Raw genomic sequence first — 15,001 nt, forward strand, 5'->3', positions numbered from 1 at the left:
GGAGAAATCTGAGCGTCAAATGAGAAGAAAAAAAAAATGGAAGGAGCCAAAGATTCACACAAGATGTGTCCGTCTTTGGGGATGAATTGGGAAAACTGAGATATACTCAATTAGGATGGATTCAGTGATGCAGCACAGGTCTTTTATCACATTTATCAGCACCGACAGACAAACACGTGTTGTGGTCATCTATAATAAATTGATTCCTTAAAAAAAAAAAAAAAAAGATACTTCCCAGGACTTTATTGACAGTGTTTGACTGTCGTTACGGCCATCAGTGGAGGAACAAATTCTAGTGTTAACTATTGAACAAAAAAACCCACTAAGAATATTCTACCTGCTTCCAAAAAATGAGTTTGAAAGAGAGCAATGAATAATTCAAAACGTAACAGGCCAGTGTAAGAATAATTTTAATTCCTTTGGTGTCTGCAAACAATGTGCATCTCAACAACATTAAAAATACACCCGTCAGACAAGTAATAGTTTAAAAACACGTTATGTGGATTAAAAACACTACAAGTAGCAAATTCACAGTAAGTAGCGTGAGTTACAGCAACACTGAGGCACAAATAACAGAATTCACAGGACAATGAACGCAGTTCAACAAAAGGGAGGGAGGGAGGGGGCCGGAAAAAAATGATGAACACATGTATGAAATATAAGGTAACCTAACAAAAATAATGCTTTAAATAATGTTAACAAAAAAAAAAAAAAAAAGGAAAAGACCACCTCACTCAAAATGTAGTGGAAATACAATACTAATAGACTTCAAACGTAACCAAAACTATGCCACCAAATAACAAAGAACATTTCTTCCTGTAACTGGTGAACCAAGAGGACTGCTGCGGCACGGCCTCCTCGTTCAAGCGGTGTGTTTGAGCTCCACAGCATCTGCATGTCGAGGCACTTGGAAAGAATATGATTGTACTGTGTGGAGTATATTATGTACATTTGTTACACACGTGTGTGTGTGTGTGTGTGTGTGTGTGTGTGCGCCTGTAAATCACACTCCCTCCAGAATGCACATGTGCTGAACCTTACAGATTCCAAAAAAAAAAAAAAAAAAAAAAAAAAAAACAGTCAACATGATCTTATTCACTCACACTTGGCTTGACAGAGGAATATTGACAACGCTTCGCGCTACAGTAGTCTACAAAAATATTACGAGATCACCAGGTGACCATAGTTAGCCGGGTACTGATTCCAGATCAGCGGTTCAGCCTCGCGGTTTTCGATAACTAGACGACACGGGGGGGGGGGGGGGAACAGTGCAAAATATGTGGTGCTTCTTGTTCTTGTGCTTCCCTGGAAGCATCCCACTCTCTGTAAAACGGTAAAAGCACACGTCTGAAGCCTGGAAGTCTTCCCTTAAAATGTATCCATGACATAACGATTACAAGTACGACTACTAATGCTACATCTACATACAAAAAAATAAAGGATGAATGATAATATTCCCAGTCAAACATCGTTTAGTGGCTTGTGGGACCTCCGAAATGACAAAACAGCTTGCTTACGCACACACACACACGCACACACACGCACACACACGCACACACACGCACACACACGCACGCAACGACGCAACACCCCCGAACCACCAGGTCCCACACGAACACAACACTCCCCCCCCCCGCTTCAAGTGTCCGTCCGGAGGGCTGAGCCCCCGCGGTTAAGGCAGGCTGGAGATGTCCCGCTTTGGGGGGGGGCCGTCCGGTTTGCAGGTGGCGCCGTTGGCTTTGTCCTCAAAGACCAAAATGCTGTGTGTGGAGAGAGAGAGAGAGAAATGATTTAATATGTAAGCAACCCGCTGGATGAAAAAAAACAAAAACAAAGACGAATGAAACATTTGACACTTTTAAAATGAAACACGTGGGTTCCCTTTACGGCTTCACCTCTCGACTGTTAGTGATAAAATCGACAATATCAAAATCAGGCGAGCGTCAGTACACATTGATTGGGATGAATTTGCATGAGCAGACTCGAAAAGTACAACTGATACAAAACGATAATGCAGAAGTCTGATTAACATCATGAAAACATCTGTAAGAGTGTAACAATGCAGTCGGTATTGTGCATTTGCATTATTACTGAAACAGCTTTGTTAGATCATTATTACTTGTCTTTTGGTCCTTAATTAAGCTTTTTATTTGGTGGCACTTCATTAATTCATTATCAATTTAAAATGGGAACTTCTGCTTGAAAAGTTTGATAGAAAGCGCCGCAGAAGCAGCCGCTGAGTGGGAAGTGAAAGGAAACCACTAAGGGGGAAGTGAGGGGAATAGTGGTTTGGACTGGACACCGCAGAGTGAGCTATTCACGGAATGCCCGCCTTTAACTTCCTTTTTGGGATAACTCGGCAAAGCTCCACTAAGCTCAATGATCCCCGAGGACGAGAAAACGCCACTCGGCGGCTGGGGATCACACCTCATCAGTCACCTACTGAGGGGTCAAAGGTCCCGTTTCTGTAAATAGATTCTTCACGGCGGGTTTGTGTCGCCTCTTATCAGGACTGTTAATAGATAAGCTACATGGTGCCCGAATGACGTTTTCCGCGTACATACATATAAAATAGAATAAATTAACAATCGCTAGTACGAAATATTAAACGTAAGGCTCGTCTGGAGTTCAAAAACCTCTCGGAGTGCCAGTGTGTCCTTGTGTGACTTCACCCAAAAGAAAGGTCCCAAAATGGGCTCGACGTGTAGCGTGTGACCTTTAGTCATTTTCCTCCGTTACAAAATCAATTGTTGTGGTGCCAAAAGGCGTTGAATAACACGGTTCTAGAGCTCATTGTACCCTCAAGCAGCACCCCACCCCCCCTCCCCTCGGGGACAAAAACAGCAGAGCACAAGGGAGGCGTTGTGGACCTTTGCAGTCATCACAGAGTGGGGAGCAGAAACAGCAAGGTGCTGTGTGGAGGTAACCCACACCCTGTGACCACGGTCTCCCGCCTGCAGGTCAGTGAAAACGTGCACACGCACACACACACACACACACACACGTTTGCAGCCAATTGAAGCGGAGGCATTTATAAAAAAATAGCCGATTACAGGATACACTTTTGGGAAAAAAAGGGGGGGGGGGCAAAAGGAGGAAAAGTTCTGCATTTCCTCTGCTCTGCGTTTTGGGGATTATGAGGGATTTGTCTACTGAAAAGACTCCGGCCAGTCGAGTCGTGCAGAGCTGACCCGCAGGCTCACACGGGCTTCACCGACAGGCTCCAGGAGAGCAGCACACTACTCAACTCGTCCTCAAAAAAAAAACCCCAAAACATATTATTTGATTAAAAAAGAGTATCTATTGTAAAAAGCATTTCATTGGTTGGTGTTTTTCTGCCGGTCCCGCGTGACTCGTCCGCGGTTAATCAGCCTATAATCAGTTACCTAAGCACATGAGCCCAGCTCAGGATAAGGACGGGCTGACCATGGATAGGCTTACGTAAATGGGCTTTTGTCGCCATGGAGATAACGACTAATGCAGCATGTGGGCGTTAGTCGAGGCGGATCCTCCCTTTCTGAAGGATGGGGGGCAGAAGGCCGACGCAGCAAGTCACTCATATTCTCCCTCGCAGGCACGTGAACGCACAAAATGAGACACACACGCACACACACACTTACAGCTTGAGCACGGCAGAGCGCTTGCCCAGCATCATCTTCACAAAGTCCCTGTAGTCGATGGTGTTGCTGCTGCTGCCTCCAGTCACCTCCACGATCATCTTTTTCAACTCCAAGTGGGTCTTGGGCACCCCGAGCTTCTCCATCATGCGCTTCAGACCCATCATGTCTGAGAGAAGGTACGGTGGACAAACGGTGTTAGAAGCCTCCTTTTGGTTTTACTAAACGGGCCTCTGGAACGAGCCTGATCATCATCATGGGAAATGTGGGAGCTGGTGTGTTTGGAGCTTCACTGAGAAAAAAAGTCAGAAACTGAAATGCTGGAGTAAACGTCCAGGATCGGCTTCAATAAAGCTCTCCTGGATCCTGTTTTTATTGACTTCATAAAAACTTTGCAAGAAATATTTTTTTCCAGAAGGACCAAATATCAGCCCATCTATCGTAGGTGGACCAAACAACTTTTTAAGACGCCAAAACAACACAAACATTGACATGAAGGACAATTGGACAGAAGTATTGATTACTGCTGAGAGCGGGCGGTGTTTTGGTGCGTCTGTTACTCACCGATCTCTCCTTGGTCATTCAGGTCAAACTCTGAATATTTATCTGCCGGACAAAAACACACACAAAGGGGTTGTTAACGACACACACACACACACACACACACACACACACACACACACACAGCAGTGCGGTGAGACTGAAGATAACAAACCGCTGTCCAGTGAGACAGCTGAGCTGGCGGAATAAAGGACAAAAACAGCTGACCAAGACAGGCGCGTCCCGTTTGTTTTGAGCGTCTGGGGGGTGGGGGGGGGGGGGGGGGGGGGGAGGTGGATCCATGACGCTTTTCACACGACTGCAAAATAACTTCAACTTGTTCTGGTTCCAGCTGAACAAAAAGCTGCAGTTGTGCTGAATGTCCCAAAATAAGTCGTTTCATTATCAAAAGAGTCTTTTTTTTCTGCGGCTGTGTACTATGACGAAGAAGTGGAGGGATTTCTGACTGAACTCGCTGGGGGGGGGGGGGCAAGGATTAATAAAAGGAGCCCTCATGTGTAAAAGCTCATTGTTAAAAAGGCACTCTCCGTAAAAAAACAACAACAACAACAGCTGACATTTTACCACTTCTCCCCAAGTTTAACTATCGCACTACCTACTTCTGTCCCACACTGGAAGCTGTGTGTGTGTGTGTGTGGAGGGGGGGGGGGGGGCGAGAGTGGGCACTGTGTTAACTGTGTGAACCCAAGGGGAACAGGACAATGCTAACCCTGTTAGTAAACTCTGAGAGGGGCCTCCGCACATCATGCGCGCACAACCACACACACACACATTCCAACCCCCCCCCCCCCCGCAGTTCGAGGCGGCAACTTGCCGCCTGTTGATCATCTGCAGCCGCAGAAAATGTCTCTGCGAACAGAAGCACGTTCAGAAGATCGTTCCTACTTTTTAAAATGTTCCTGTCTAATACAAACTCCATCTTGACACCAACTTAAAAAAAGTCAACAAATACAAATTGTGAAATATATATACGTTTTTTTTTTACAGAAGTGGTGACAAGCATCGGCCGTATGATAACCATTAAAACAAAGATAAGACTTGGATCATTTCAAATGAGCGAAGTGTTCGATACGTATATTTATTTGGGGCATTGGCGTGATTTAGAGGCACCCAGTTCAGACGCTGACCTCTGGGTCACCATGGAAACAGAAGGGGGTAAAGATGGAAAAGAAGAAAAAGCAGCAACGCTCTCAGGCCCCCCCCGGGTGTCGGGTCCCCTTTTCTGTTTGTGTATTAATGCTCCACTTCCTGCGGCAACCAGGGAGGGAAAGTAGGACACCGCAGCAGCAGGTTTCTCATGCCCTCCATTCCAAGGAACAGCCTTACGCTGTCCCCGCCTGGAAGCTCATCCAGGGAAAAAAAAACAGAATGCTCTACATGCAAGCAGAGCGTGCTCCCCTAGTCGGCTCCAGGTCATTTCGTGTTACCCAGCGTAGCTCTGAATATTGAAACAACAACAGGCGGAGGAACGCCCCCCCCCCCCCCTGCATTCCTGCAGAGCCCTCTGAGGACTCGGCCTCGCTGTCTCCTTAGAATATCTCGGCAGCGCTTTCCCACATTGGGAGACAGAAAATACTGTACGTGTGTGTGTGTGCGCGCAGACTGCAATCAAAGACAGAAGCCAGATAAGAGGAACACACCCTGGCAGGGACGACGGCACACTGAAACTACGGAGGGGAGGGCTGAAGCCGCTTACTTTTGAGCCCCTCCAGTTTTTGGGCCAGGTCTTCTTCATCCCTGTATTTCTGGTCTTCCAGGTATTCCTGAGAAAGGAGAAAGAGGAGGGAGGGAGTGAAGGGGGGGGGGGGTGCAGAATTAGAGGCAAATTGGAGCAATTGGATTGAAAAAAGTATCTACAGAGACATCACTTATCGCTGTATTCATTAAGTAGAACACCCCACAAGGGTGCAAAATGAGAGCCTGAAGGGAGCCTTTCTAATGAAATGATGATGACACAATCTGCCGTGTGGGAGTCAGCTCTTAGGGGTCGGGGGGGGGCACACACACACACACACACACACACACACACACACACACACACACACACACACACACACACACACACACAAAGAGACAGGTTGTCCTCTGAGTTGACCTCTGCGGAGCTGGAAACGAAAGGTCGAGGAGGATGAACGACACATGTGGCTGTATATCAGCGAAGCCTGACTCAGCTGTGCTGATTCACCGCTGGCCCCCCCCCCTCCTCCCACACACACACAGGAATGTCCCCTCACAGTGTATCCTGAGCCTGTTATCACTAAGGATGCATCACAACGCGGGGGTCAAACACAGAATGTCTCCTCCATACGATGCGATTATTAAGGGTTTTATTCTAGGTCAAGCAACGTGTCTTTTAACGGCCGGTTTAGTTAGAGGATCTTCTTAGTATTATTAGGTGTAAAACAATATAAAAACACCCAATGGTGGAGAAACTGGAGTGAATTTCGTTTGCAAGGTAAATGAGGTTCTGATGAGATTAACACAATTGCATTGCAGTACAACTGGTATTTTTAGATATAGCCGTTCAGGAATTAAGGATTTATGGAGCAAATGTAGGATTTTACAGGACATGACGTGATGGGCGTGGAGAGCCGACGAGTAAAAGGAGGGAAACAGAGATTATACGTGCGGTTAATCTGAGGAACGAACGTTACTTCAGAGCAGACAAAGAGCTCATCCAAACACACGGGCCCTCAACGCAACAATGCGTGTGTTCTTCACCGGTGTGTTTAATACGACCGGGTCGGTGGGGGGGGGGATCCTCGTGTGACGGCATGCGGCCGTCCAATAAGTGCCACACCAACGCAGGGGGCGTAAAAAAAAGAAGAAAAATCAATAAAATGCATCAATTCTGTTACACGCGTGATGCGTTCAGGGGCTGCATTATTATGGAGGGATACACGCGCACACACACACACACACACCTCACCGCCTCGAAGCTGCAGCGTTCCCGCACGATTCAAAAAACAAGGCCAATGCCAAGTCAAGTGTGTGTGTGTGTGTGTATGTGTGTGTGTGTGTGTACGCGTGCGTGCGCTCGTTCAATTCGAATTCCCCTGAGGTGCCGCGAGACACGCCGATGAGGAGAACACGCGTACCTTGTTTATTTCTTCCAATTTGGACCTTTGCTGCTCCTTCAGCAGACCGAAGGCTTTCCCTCCTGCAGAACAGAGCAGAACATCACGTTTTTACAGCAGCGATGTGGGTTTAGCCTGGAGGGGGGAGGAGAGGAGTGGGGGGGGGGGGGGGGGGGGTCGGCCTGCTGATGCTCTACCGTGAAGACTCAAAGCGCCTCTAGCTCGCTGCACATGAGAGAGATAAACAAAGAGACAAAGCGCTTGTTTCTTACCCTGTACGTTCGAAGGCATCCCGGAGTTTATGTTCAGGTTACGGGTCCGAGGAATGAATTTACGTCCGAGGCAGAAGACTACCGCAACTGTCCGCCGGGGCGATACTAGTCCGAGAGGGACGAGGCTCAGCGGGTCAATAAGTACCGGCGTCAAGCCGGACGTAACCACAGGGGGGAGCATCCTGTTCACCTTTTCAAAATAAACTTTTGACCCCCCCCCCCCGTTAAGAGGAATATAGTTTAAACAATAAGTATGAGGGAACTGTGTAAGAAAATTGTCAACTAGTATAGAGAAGAATATTAATATTAAATATTGCAATATTACACTTCAATCACTCACATACATATATTATGTTTTACTATATATACAGACAACAAATATGTAAAATGAACCTTTCAATCACACTCAATTTGGGTGAGATACCACTTTTAATTAAACTAAATGGGTTTTTTTTTAAGATTAGGTGTTTACGAGCTCTTATTTTGGAAGACAAAGTGTCAAGATTCCGGTGTGAGTATGGATCGCTATTGGGTGATTGTGGATGATCCTTGTGGAGTCGCCTCTAACTCGCGTCCACCACCACGTGGAGGAGGAGAGAACTGTACGCGTTGGTGGCGTCATTCTGACAGTGGCCCAATCATAACCCTCGAGACAATTTAAACCCTTTTATGAACGCTTTGCCGTAAATCCGCATTTTGCTGCAGGCTTTGCACGAGGGAATTACCCAGAACCCCTTGCAGTCAGCGTGACGCTAAACACGGGATTGCTGGTTGTGGAAGCGTGGAGACGTGAAAAGGTAAACAAAGAGGACGGCCCACGTGTTCGGTCAAACCAAAAGGACATTTACTCAGAAACGATTAAAGACGGAACATAAAACACAGGATCAGACGTATTGGAAGCAGAGATTATAACAGAGTCAAATAGTTCATTCGAAATATCTCACATCTTTAATAGTAATACTACAATAATAATAGTTTTACGTTGTCATGGTGACGAGGGGGGGGGGCTTTGGCATCAGGCCAATACTGGTTATTCCTTTCTGACTGTGAAACCTGTAACATCTGCCATTTTTTAATGTGCACTGCCCCTTATCAAATAAACCGATAAATAACCCCCGTTTTCAGCTGCTATATTATGGGCTGTTTTGAATGCACGTTGTGGAAAGCTAATAAAATCTGCAGAATAAGGCATCCACAAATCTCGTCGGGCCAGATAAAGTAAACAGATTTAACAGGAGCATACGTTTAAATGTATGAAATTGTTTTCAAAGCAATAAAAGTACGACGGCCCTGCAGCCTCACATCCAAGCCAAAGCGTTTCACTCCCCCCACTTAAAATATTGTTTTTCCACGCCGTAAATGTCCTGTAAACACTGTGATTTGAAGCCCTATGAGGCAACAACAATGACATTCATCCGCTGACTGCATGCAGATAATTCACATTCTCTTGGTCCAAAGCGTTTCTCTGTCTTCTTATAATTGGGTTATGGAAACACGTTGGGACAGATGAGGCTTTATGCCTCTTAATGTGATGTCATTTTAGCCTCATAAAGACACCCTTGGCTCTACAGCAAAGCAGTTTGGGGACTCATATTGTTTACTTCATGGAGGAAATTTTCCGGAGCATTTTGCCAGGATTTACAGCGCCCTTCAAATCCACCGGCCTCACCACCAAATGATATTTAACAAGTCATTTCAAAGCGTATACAAGCCTGTGATGTAGACAGACTTAACCTCTATCGTTAATCATTAGGCCTTTAATGTATGCAGAATGTCTGACTTTGAAAGTGGTCACTATGTTTTCTCCACACAATGTTTTGTGAGATTATGAGCAGCATTGAGAGCCCGTCTAGTTTATAAACATCGTTAAATTGCGATTTGTAGACCACACACAGCGCAGTCCGTTTCTTTCCAATTTAAATAGTTGACTCACAATATTAAGTATTATATTAAGTAGAATGATTATCTACATTTCTGTTTTTGGCCTTTTCTATAGGACTGAATGTAAAATTTCAATGAAATGCATTAAACAATTGCAATACCCCCTTGTGGTCATTTGTTATAAAACACTCCAATTAATGTTGGATCTGATGAGGTCACTCTCACAGATTATCATTATTGATACACTATTTCTTTTGCTGGGTGTTAAATTTAGGAAACATGACGAAATTGGTAAATACTTCAGTTTTATGGGCTATTAACATTATTGATTAACACATAATCATTTGTGAAACATGTTGGAACCTTTTATCAGATTGCTTTGGTTGATTGCTTTTGCAGTTTCTCTTATAAACATATTTTAAAGTCTACTCGCCTCAGGTCTTTATGAGATGAACGAAAAGCCGTCTAATTAGATTCTTATTGTGTTTTCTCCCAGTTTCATATTGCATACAAATATATTCAAGTTTTGTGTGTAGGGCTGAATAAATATAATGCGTTTACTGAATAAAGCAGATGTTTGAGTGTGCTGCTGGACACTCAATCTACAATTAGCAAATTAGTAGTTTTTGTGATAGTTGCTTGACAAAATCCTTTTTTTCCCCATTTGACATCTTCAACTGGAATAAAATGTACTTTGGATGTGTGAGAGCCAGAGTAGGATATGAGGGATGTGTGCAAGAGAGGGGTGATCCATTTTTTTTGGGGGGGGGGGCGGAAGAACATCTGCAGCTTCGACCCTAGCGCCTGTTTCAATAATAGGATAATTGGGTTGTGTGAGGAGGTGGAACGTCACTGATGTCACGCAGACCGAGGGGCGATGTGGAAAGAAGGAACTGGGGCAACCTGCAATTTGGTGCAATGGGGGAAAAGTCAATTCAGAAGGATGAAAAAGGAGATCGTTAGTGAATTAGCTCAAAGGTTAGAGGGTAATTGCCTCCTTGGAGGGTGTCTAACTTTTTCTCAAAGTGAGAGACGCAGTCCTCTGTGAAACAGCCAAAACAGGGCTGAGATCAGAAAGAGTTTCATCAGGAAAAGGTGAGGGGAAGGAATCCAGTCGGGGGGAGATGGGAAGGGAAGGGAGAGGGGGAGGGGGAGGGTTGAATGCGTCCCCTCATACGCTGAGGTGAGAGAAGTAGGCAACGAGGACAGAATGTCCCAGCGGGTATTTTCGGGCAGATAAGAGACGAGCTGGGGAACCAGACGAGAGGACGGGTCGGACACCGGGAACCCGGGCCTTCTGACCCACAGGTAGAAACTATTGGAGAGTCAGAGAACCCTGAGGATCAGACCAGCTGAGGGCAGCAGAGATCCACACCGCAGCCGCGCTCATCCTTTTCTCTCCCGCAAATCCACATCACAAGTGTCCCCATCGAAAAGAGGACCAAACCCGTTTTAAGAGACACGTCTCAACTGCCCACCTGGGGATGGTCGGCACGTTTGTCCCACACCACTCAGCAGCTGAAGCGTTTTAAGCGTGAAATTGATCTCCAGTGGTTGACTTAAGAAAAACTGATTATATATCATTTTCGCGTCATTGTTAACTGTTAATTAAATTGACCATTTTCATTAAATCGTTCACTATCAGTAAACAATGTAGGAAGTTGATAAACAGTCCTCGCCATTTTATCAGATATTAATTAGCTTCTAAACAATGACTGATGCACTGCCTCACACTGATTATCAGGGTTTCTGATAGTCATTACATTTATCTTTGGTTGGATCATGTAATCTGTTTACAGCATATTCCGATAATCTAAATCGTCTTTTCCCTCTTTTGAAAAGTGAAAAACTTGAGCTGGTAGACTTTGGAAGTTGTAATGTTACGTCCTCCTGAATCATAGTAAAAAATGACATTGACATATGACACAATTTCTTTTTTCCAACAATGCCCAGCGGCCTGTTGTGCTAATCGTTAGCAATGCTAACATGCGAGGCTAAAGGTGAACATTAGGCCCGCTAAACACTAGCTTTTTAGCACAGCCTGACTATGTCACTGACACCTCAATTATAATATATTATAATTGAGGTGTCAGTGGTATATATATAATATATATGTATAACAGCAGAGCAGCCATCACAACCCCTTTATGTCAGATACTAAAGAATAAATATTGGTTTTAGCTACTTTCTGGCTCACATCGACATCATCATATTACGTCTCCATCTCCGCCCCGGAGGGACTGGACTCATTTTATCTGCTGGCGTGGACCGTCGGTCGGACGGTCACGTCCCAACGCTGGCGGGGCGAGCATCACATTTCAGATGGACCGGTTTGTGTGCCCCCCCCCCCCCCCCCCCCCCCCCCTGCGGCTTGACTGGACACAGGGCCCAAACTGCGACGTGAAACGCAAACATTTTCTGCATCGCTTTCATTTCAGCTCAGAATCAAGTGGCTGTCCTACACGTGACTTTCGCCAGGCGGCGTCGGTTCGTTAACGTGCCCCCCAGGAGTCATCTCCATTAGTACAAAAAGCCCGGTTGACCTCGCACGCCGATACAAATTCATCGCATGTAGCCAGCAGATACACAATGTCTGTCAAATGCCTTCAAATAAAACGAGTCAATAGTGAGGCGGGGTGGGTGGGGAGGGGGGGGGGGGACGAAGGGGGCTAAAAGGCTTTTTTCTATTGCAGTTGTTTTGAAGATTGTTATTGTGCCGCAGCGTGCACGGTCATAAATAGACAGAATGGGATCTTCAGCTGTTGATTTCCCTGTCTGAGGAGCCTATTTATAATCCCACAAAGGAAAGAAAAATGATTCATTGAGGGGCCCGAAGCGAAGCCCTCCGAAACATCTGCTCACTGTCCTCGAGGTAGACTTAACCCACTACCTTCAAAACCAATTAGCCCCTCCCAAAGAGCAGCGTTCCAGCCGTCGTGACTCCTCCGAGGGCCCCCCCCCCTTCCCCCCCCCCCCCCCCCCGAGGCGCATAGTTAACTCACGACTTCCCTTTGTGGGGTTAAAGCGAAGTTACAAACTATTCCGATTTTAAAAAACGCAAACTCGAACTACAAAGAGTTTAGGAGCAGCGAGGAAATAACCCTCTATTCTTAGGACTCTTTATTTAGGGTCTTCTGCACGCATCCCCCGCCCAACGGGGAGGTTTCATTTGTTTTATTGCAAATCTAATTTAGAGACGGAAAAAAAAGCAAAAGGCAGTCAGACGCATCATGGAGGCAGCATTAGCGCCATTGAATCGCTAAGCTCCAGCTGATACAATCTGCAAGCAACAGGCGCCACCAGAACCTCAGCCAGCGAAAAGGTTCCCTTCAAAGTATCACCGGTCTACAGCGTCCCTCATAACCGCCTTTAAGAAGGAACGGCTGGAGTCTTTAATCAGAAGCAAAGCAGCACCCTGCACACCTCCTGTAAGCTTGCAATCTTTTTTTTTTTTTTCATAGAGAGGAATTTTTACCCCACAAGGTCAGTTGTGAGGCTAAATGGGACTATTTAACATCACCATAGCAACCAGCACGCCTTTGCATTCTCGCTGTGCTGCCATTCGTGAAGATCGTCTCAAAAGTTATCTTTGCTACGGAGCTTTTTCTTCTTTTTTTTTTCACTGCTGGAATCCAACACCCCAGCGGAGGAATCCCCTTCGGCCCTTTCGTCCGATCTTCACATCGCGGGGGCCTGTGACATCACTCGTCTCAACACTCCTGATTGACGGGTGGCTCTCGGGGCTCATTTAATCCGCTGCGACGGCCCCTGTCACTGATCACGGCCTGTCTGCCTTTTTCGTCTCCACGGAGCAGATTGCCAAACGGAGAGCACCTGGTTTTGAGAGGAGAGGGAGGGGGGGGGGGGGGGGGGGGGCTGCTCCTGGTTTGGATCGAAAATGAAACCGATCTTGCAGCCATTGTGGTGTCTGAGGGGCCAGGGGGCGTGACATCCGCACAAAAGATGCGTTGCCGCTGGTTACGTGGTGTCACGTGTCCGCATTCACACCACAGCGGATCTGCTTCTACGGAGGTGTCATCTGTGGTTTATGAGTCTTAATTGTAAGAAGTAGGAGTTAAGTTCAATAAACTGCATAAACAATTCATTCAGAAATTGATGCGACATTTTTATAATAAAACATAAAAAGTACAACAATGGCTGACGGTAAAAAGAACAGTTAGACATTGATCTTTTTGCCTGAGGAGCAATTAGGGGTCAGGTGTCTTGCTCAGGGACACTTCAACGTGGCACGTGGGGCAGCCGGGATTCAAACCACCAACCTTGTGACTCACAGCGCATCACACTGCTCCACCTTAGAGCACGCTGGCAGGAATTGAGACCCCTGTACTGATAAAGGAAGTCAAAGACTAAGATAGTAGTTAGCTTTTTACAACTAACGTTAAAAAAAGGGTTCATAAAGAACCGCTTCCTCAATTCTCAACACATCCGATTGAGTCATAGAGCCGTGCAAAACAATGGTTTGAATTGAAACTTTCAATATATCAAACATGTCATGATATTTAGGATACTTTGTTTTGTTAAACCGTGTTTAAACTGCAGCAGAAGGACCAAAGTTTCATGTTGTAGCGGTGTAGAAGTGATCAGGGGAAGCAGAGGAGAAGAAAAGGCATCCACTATTCTACGGGAGGCCGATGAGTTTCACAGAGGTGGACTGAACCATCCGAGGCCCGATTGGTGCTCACAGATGGAATCGGCCTTAAACAACTGGTGAAATATTGTTGAGGAGAAATATGTTGAGGAGAGACATGTTGCCAATACATTTTAGTTGAATGAGTGTCAGCATTGTGTTCTAAAACCAAAATGAGCCAGAAACAGCTGTTGACATTTTGGTCATTTGTTTGAGCTTTATGTAAAAAGGAAGGAAGTTAAAATGAAGAAGAGGAGGAGGAAATGACCAATGCCGTGTCAAACTGCTCAAAGTGTGAAAGCCACAGAAGCGTTAGAGTGTCAGAGTGGACGTGAGGATGGGACACACTTTATTTGGTGTGTTGGGGCTTTTCTGTGAGTACTTTCTATCTTTTCATAGTTTTTCTTTTCACAACTTTTTAAATGACAGAAGTTAATAGTTTCTGTCAGTTTGATGATGCACCATGATGTTTCTCACTTTATTTTAGCACTGAATATTCTTCTCTACTGTGGACACGCTCAAGGTTTTTATACAACTTTCTTCATTTTGATGTATTCGAGATGATGATTCAACACCTTCTCTCACTATTTTACGTTTAATATTTATGTTCTCTTTAGTTCAATGAAGAAAAGAAAGGAAACACAATTCATTCTTTGCGTGTTGTGTTTGTTTCTAGATGTTTTGCTGCATGTTGAGCCAAACTGGTCCACTTTATTTACTGGAGAAACCGTTACCTTCATATGTGACTCAAGGGAAGGAAACGACTCGGACTGGAACTATGCGATCAGCAGGAATGGTTATGAGATTCACCCCTACGCACCAGTAAATAGATTCACACCAGAATATCTAACTACAGGAGATGGTGGTGAATATCAGTGTGTTGCTGTCCACAAATTCCGTCCCAACGTTAGAAGAGAAAGTAATAAAGTCTCTCTAACTGTATCA

At 45.4% G+C, this 15,001-nt stretch overlaps 1 protein-coding gene across 1 annotated transcript; it reads right to left on the reverse strand.

Annotated features, from left to right (window-relative positions):
• Nucleotides 1-393: 393 nt before the first annotated feature.
• On the reverse strand, nucleotides 394-7,673 carry aif1l (allograft inflammatory factor 1-like). Its single transcript, XM_037485475.2, has 6 exons — nucleotides 7,528-7,673; nucleotides 7,277-7,338; nucleotides 5,875-5,941; nucleotides 4,182-4,223; nucleotides 3,621-3,786; nucleotides 394-1,760 (listed from the first exon to the last, which is right to left on the reverse strand). The coding sequence occupies exons 1-6, from the start codon at nucleotides 7,544-7,546 to the stop codon at nucleotides 1,673-1,675; spliced, it is 444 nt and encodes a 147-aa protein (XP_037341372.1). The 5' UTR covers nucleotides 7,547-7,673; the 3' UTR covers nucleotides 394-1,672.
• Between the last annotated feature and the right edge of the window lie 7,328 nt (nucleotides 7,674-15,001).

Source organism: Pungitius pungitius, chromosome 18 (genome assembly GCF_949316345.1).
Source record: "Pungitius pungitius chromosome 18, fPunPun2.1, whole genome shotgun sequence".
Lineage (NCBI taxonomy): Eukaryota > Metazoa > Chordata > Actinopteri > Perciformes > Gasterosteidae > Pungitius > Pungitius pungitius.

What these genes read in the sequence shown, in the direction of transcription:
- aif1l (XM_037485475.2), bottom strand. An exon ending in AAAACTGGAGGGGCTCAAAA is followed by an intron (nt 4,224 to 5,874) that starts GTAAGCGGCTTC and finishes TTTGTCCGGCAG; the next exon opens with ATAAATATTCAGAGTTTGAC. An exon ending in GAATGACCAAGGAGAGATCG is followed by an intron (nt 3,787 to 4,181) that starts GTGAGTAACAGA and finishes ACCTTCTCTCAG; the next exon opens with ACATGATGGGTCTGAAGCGC.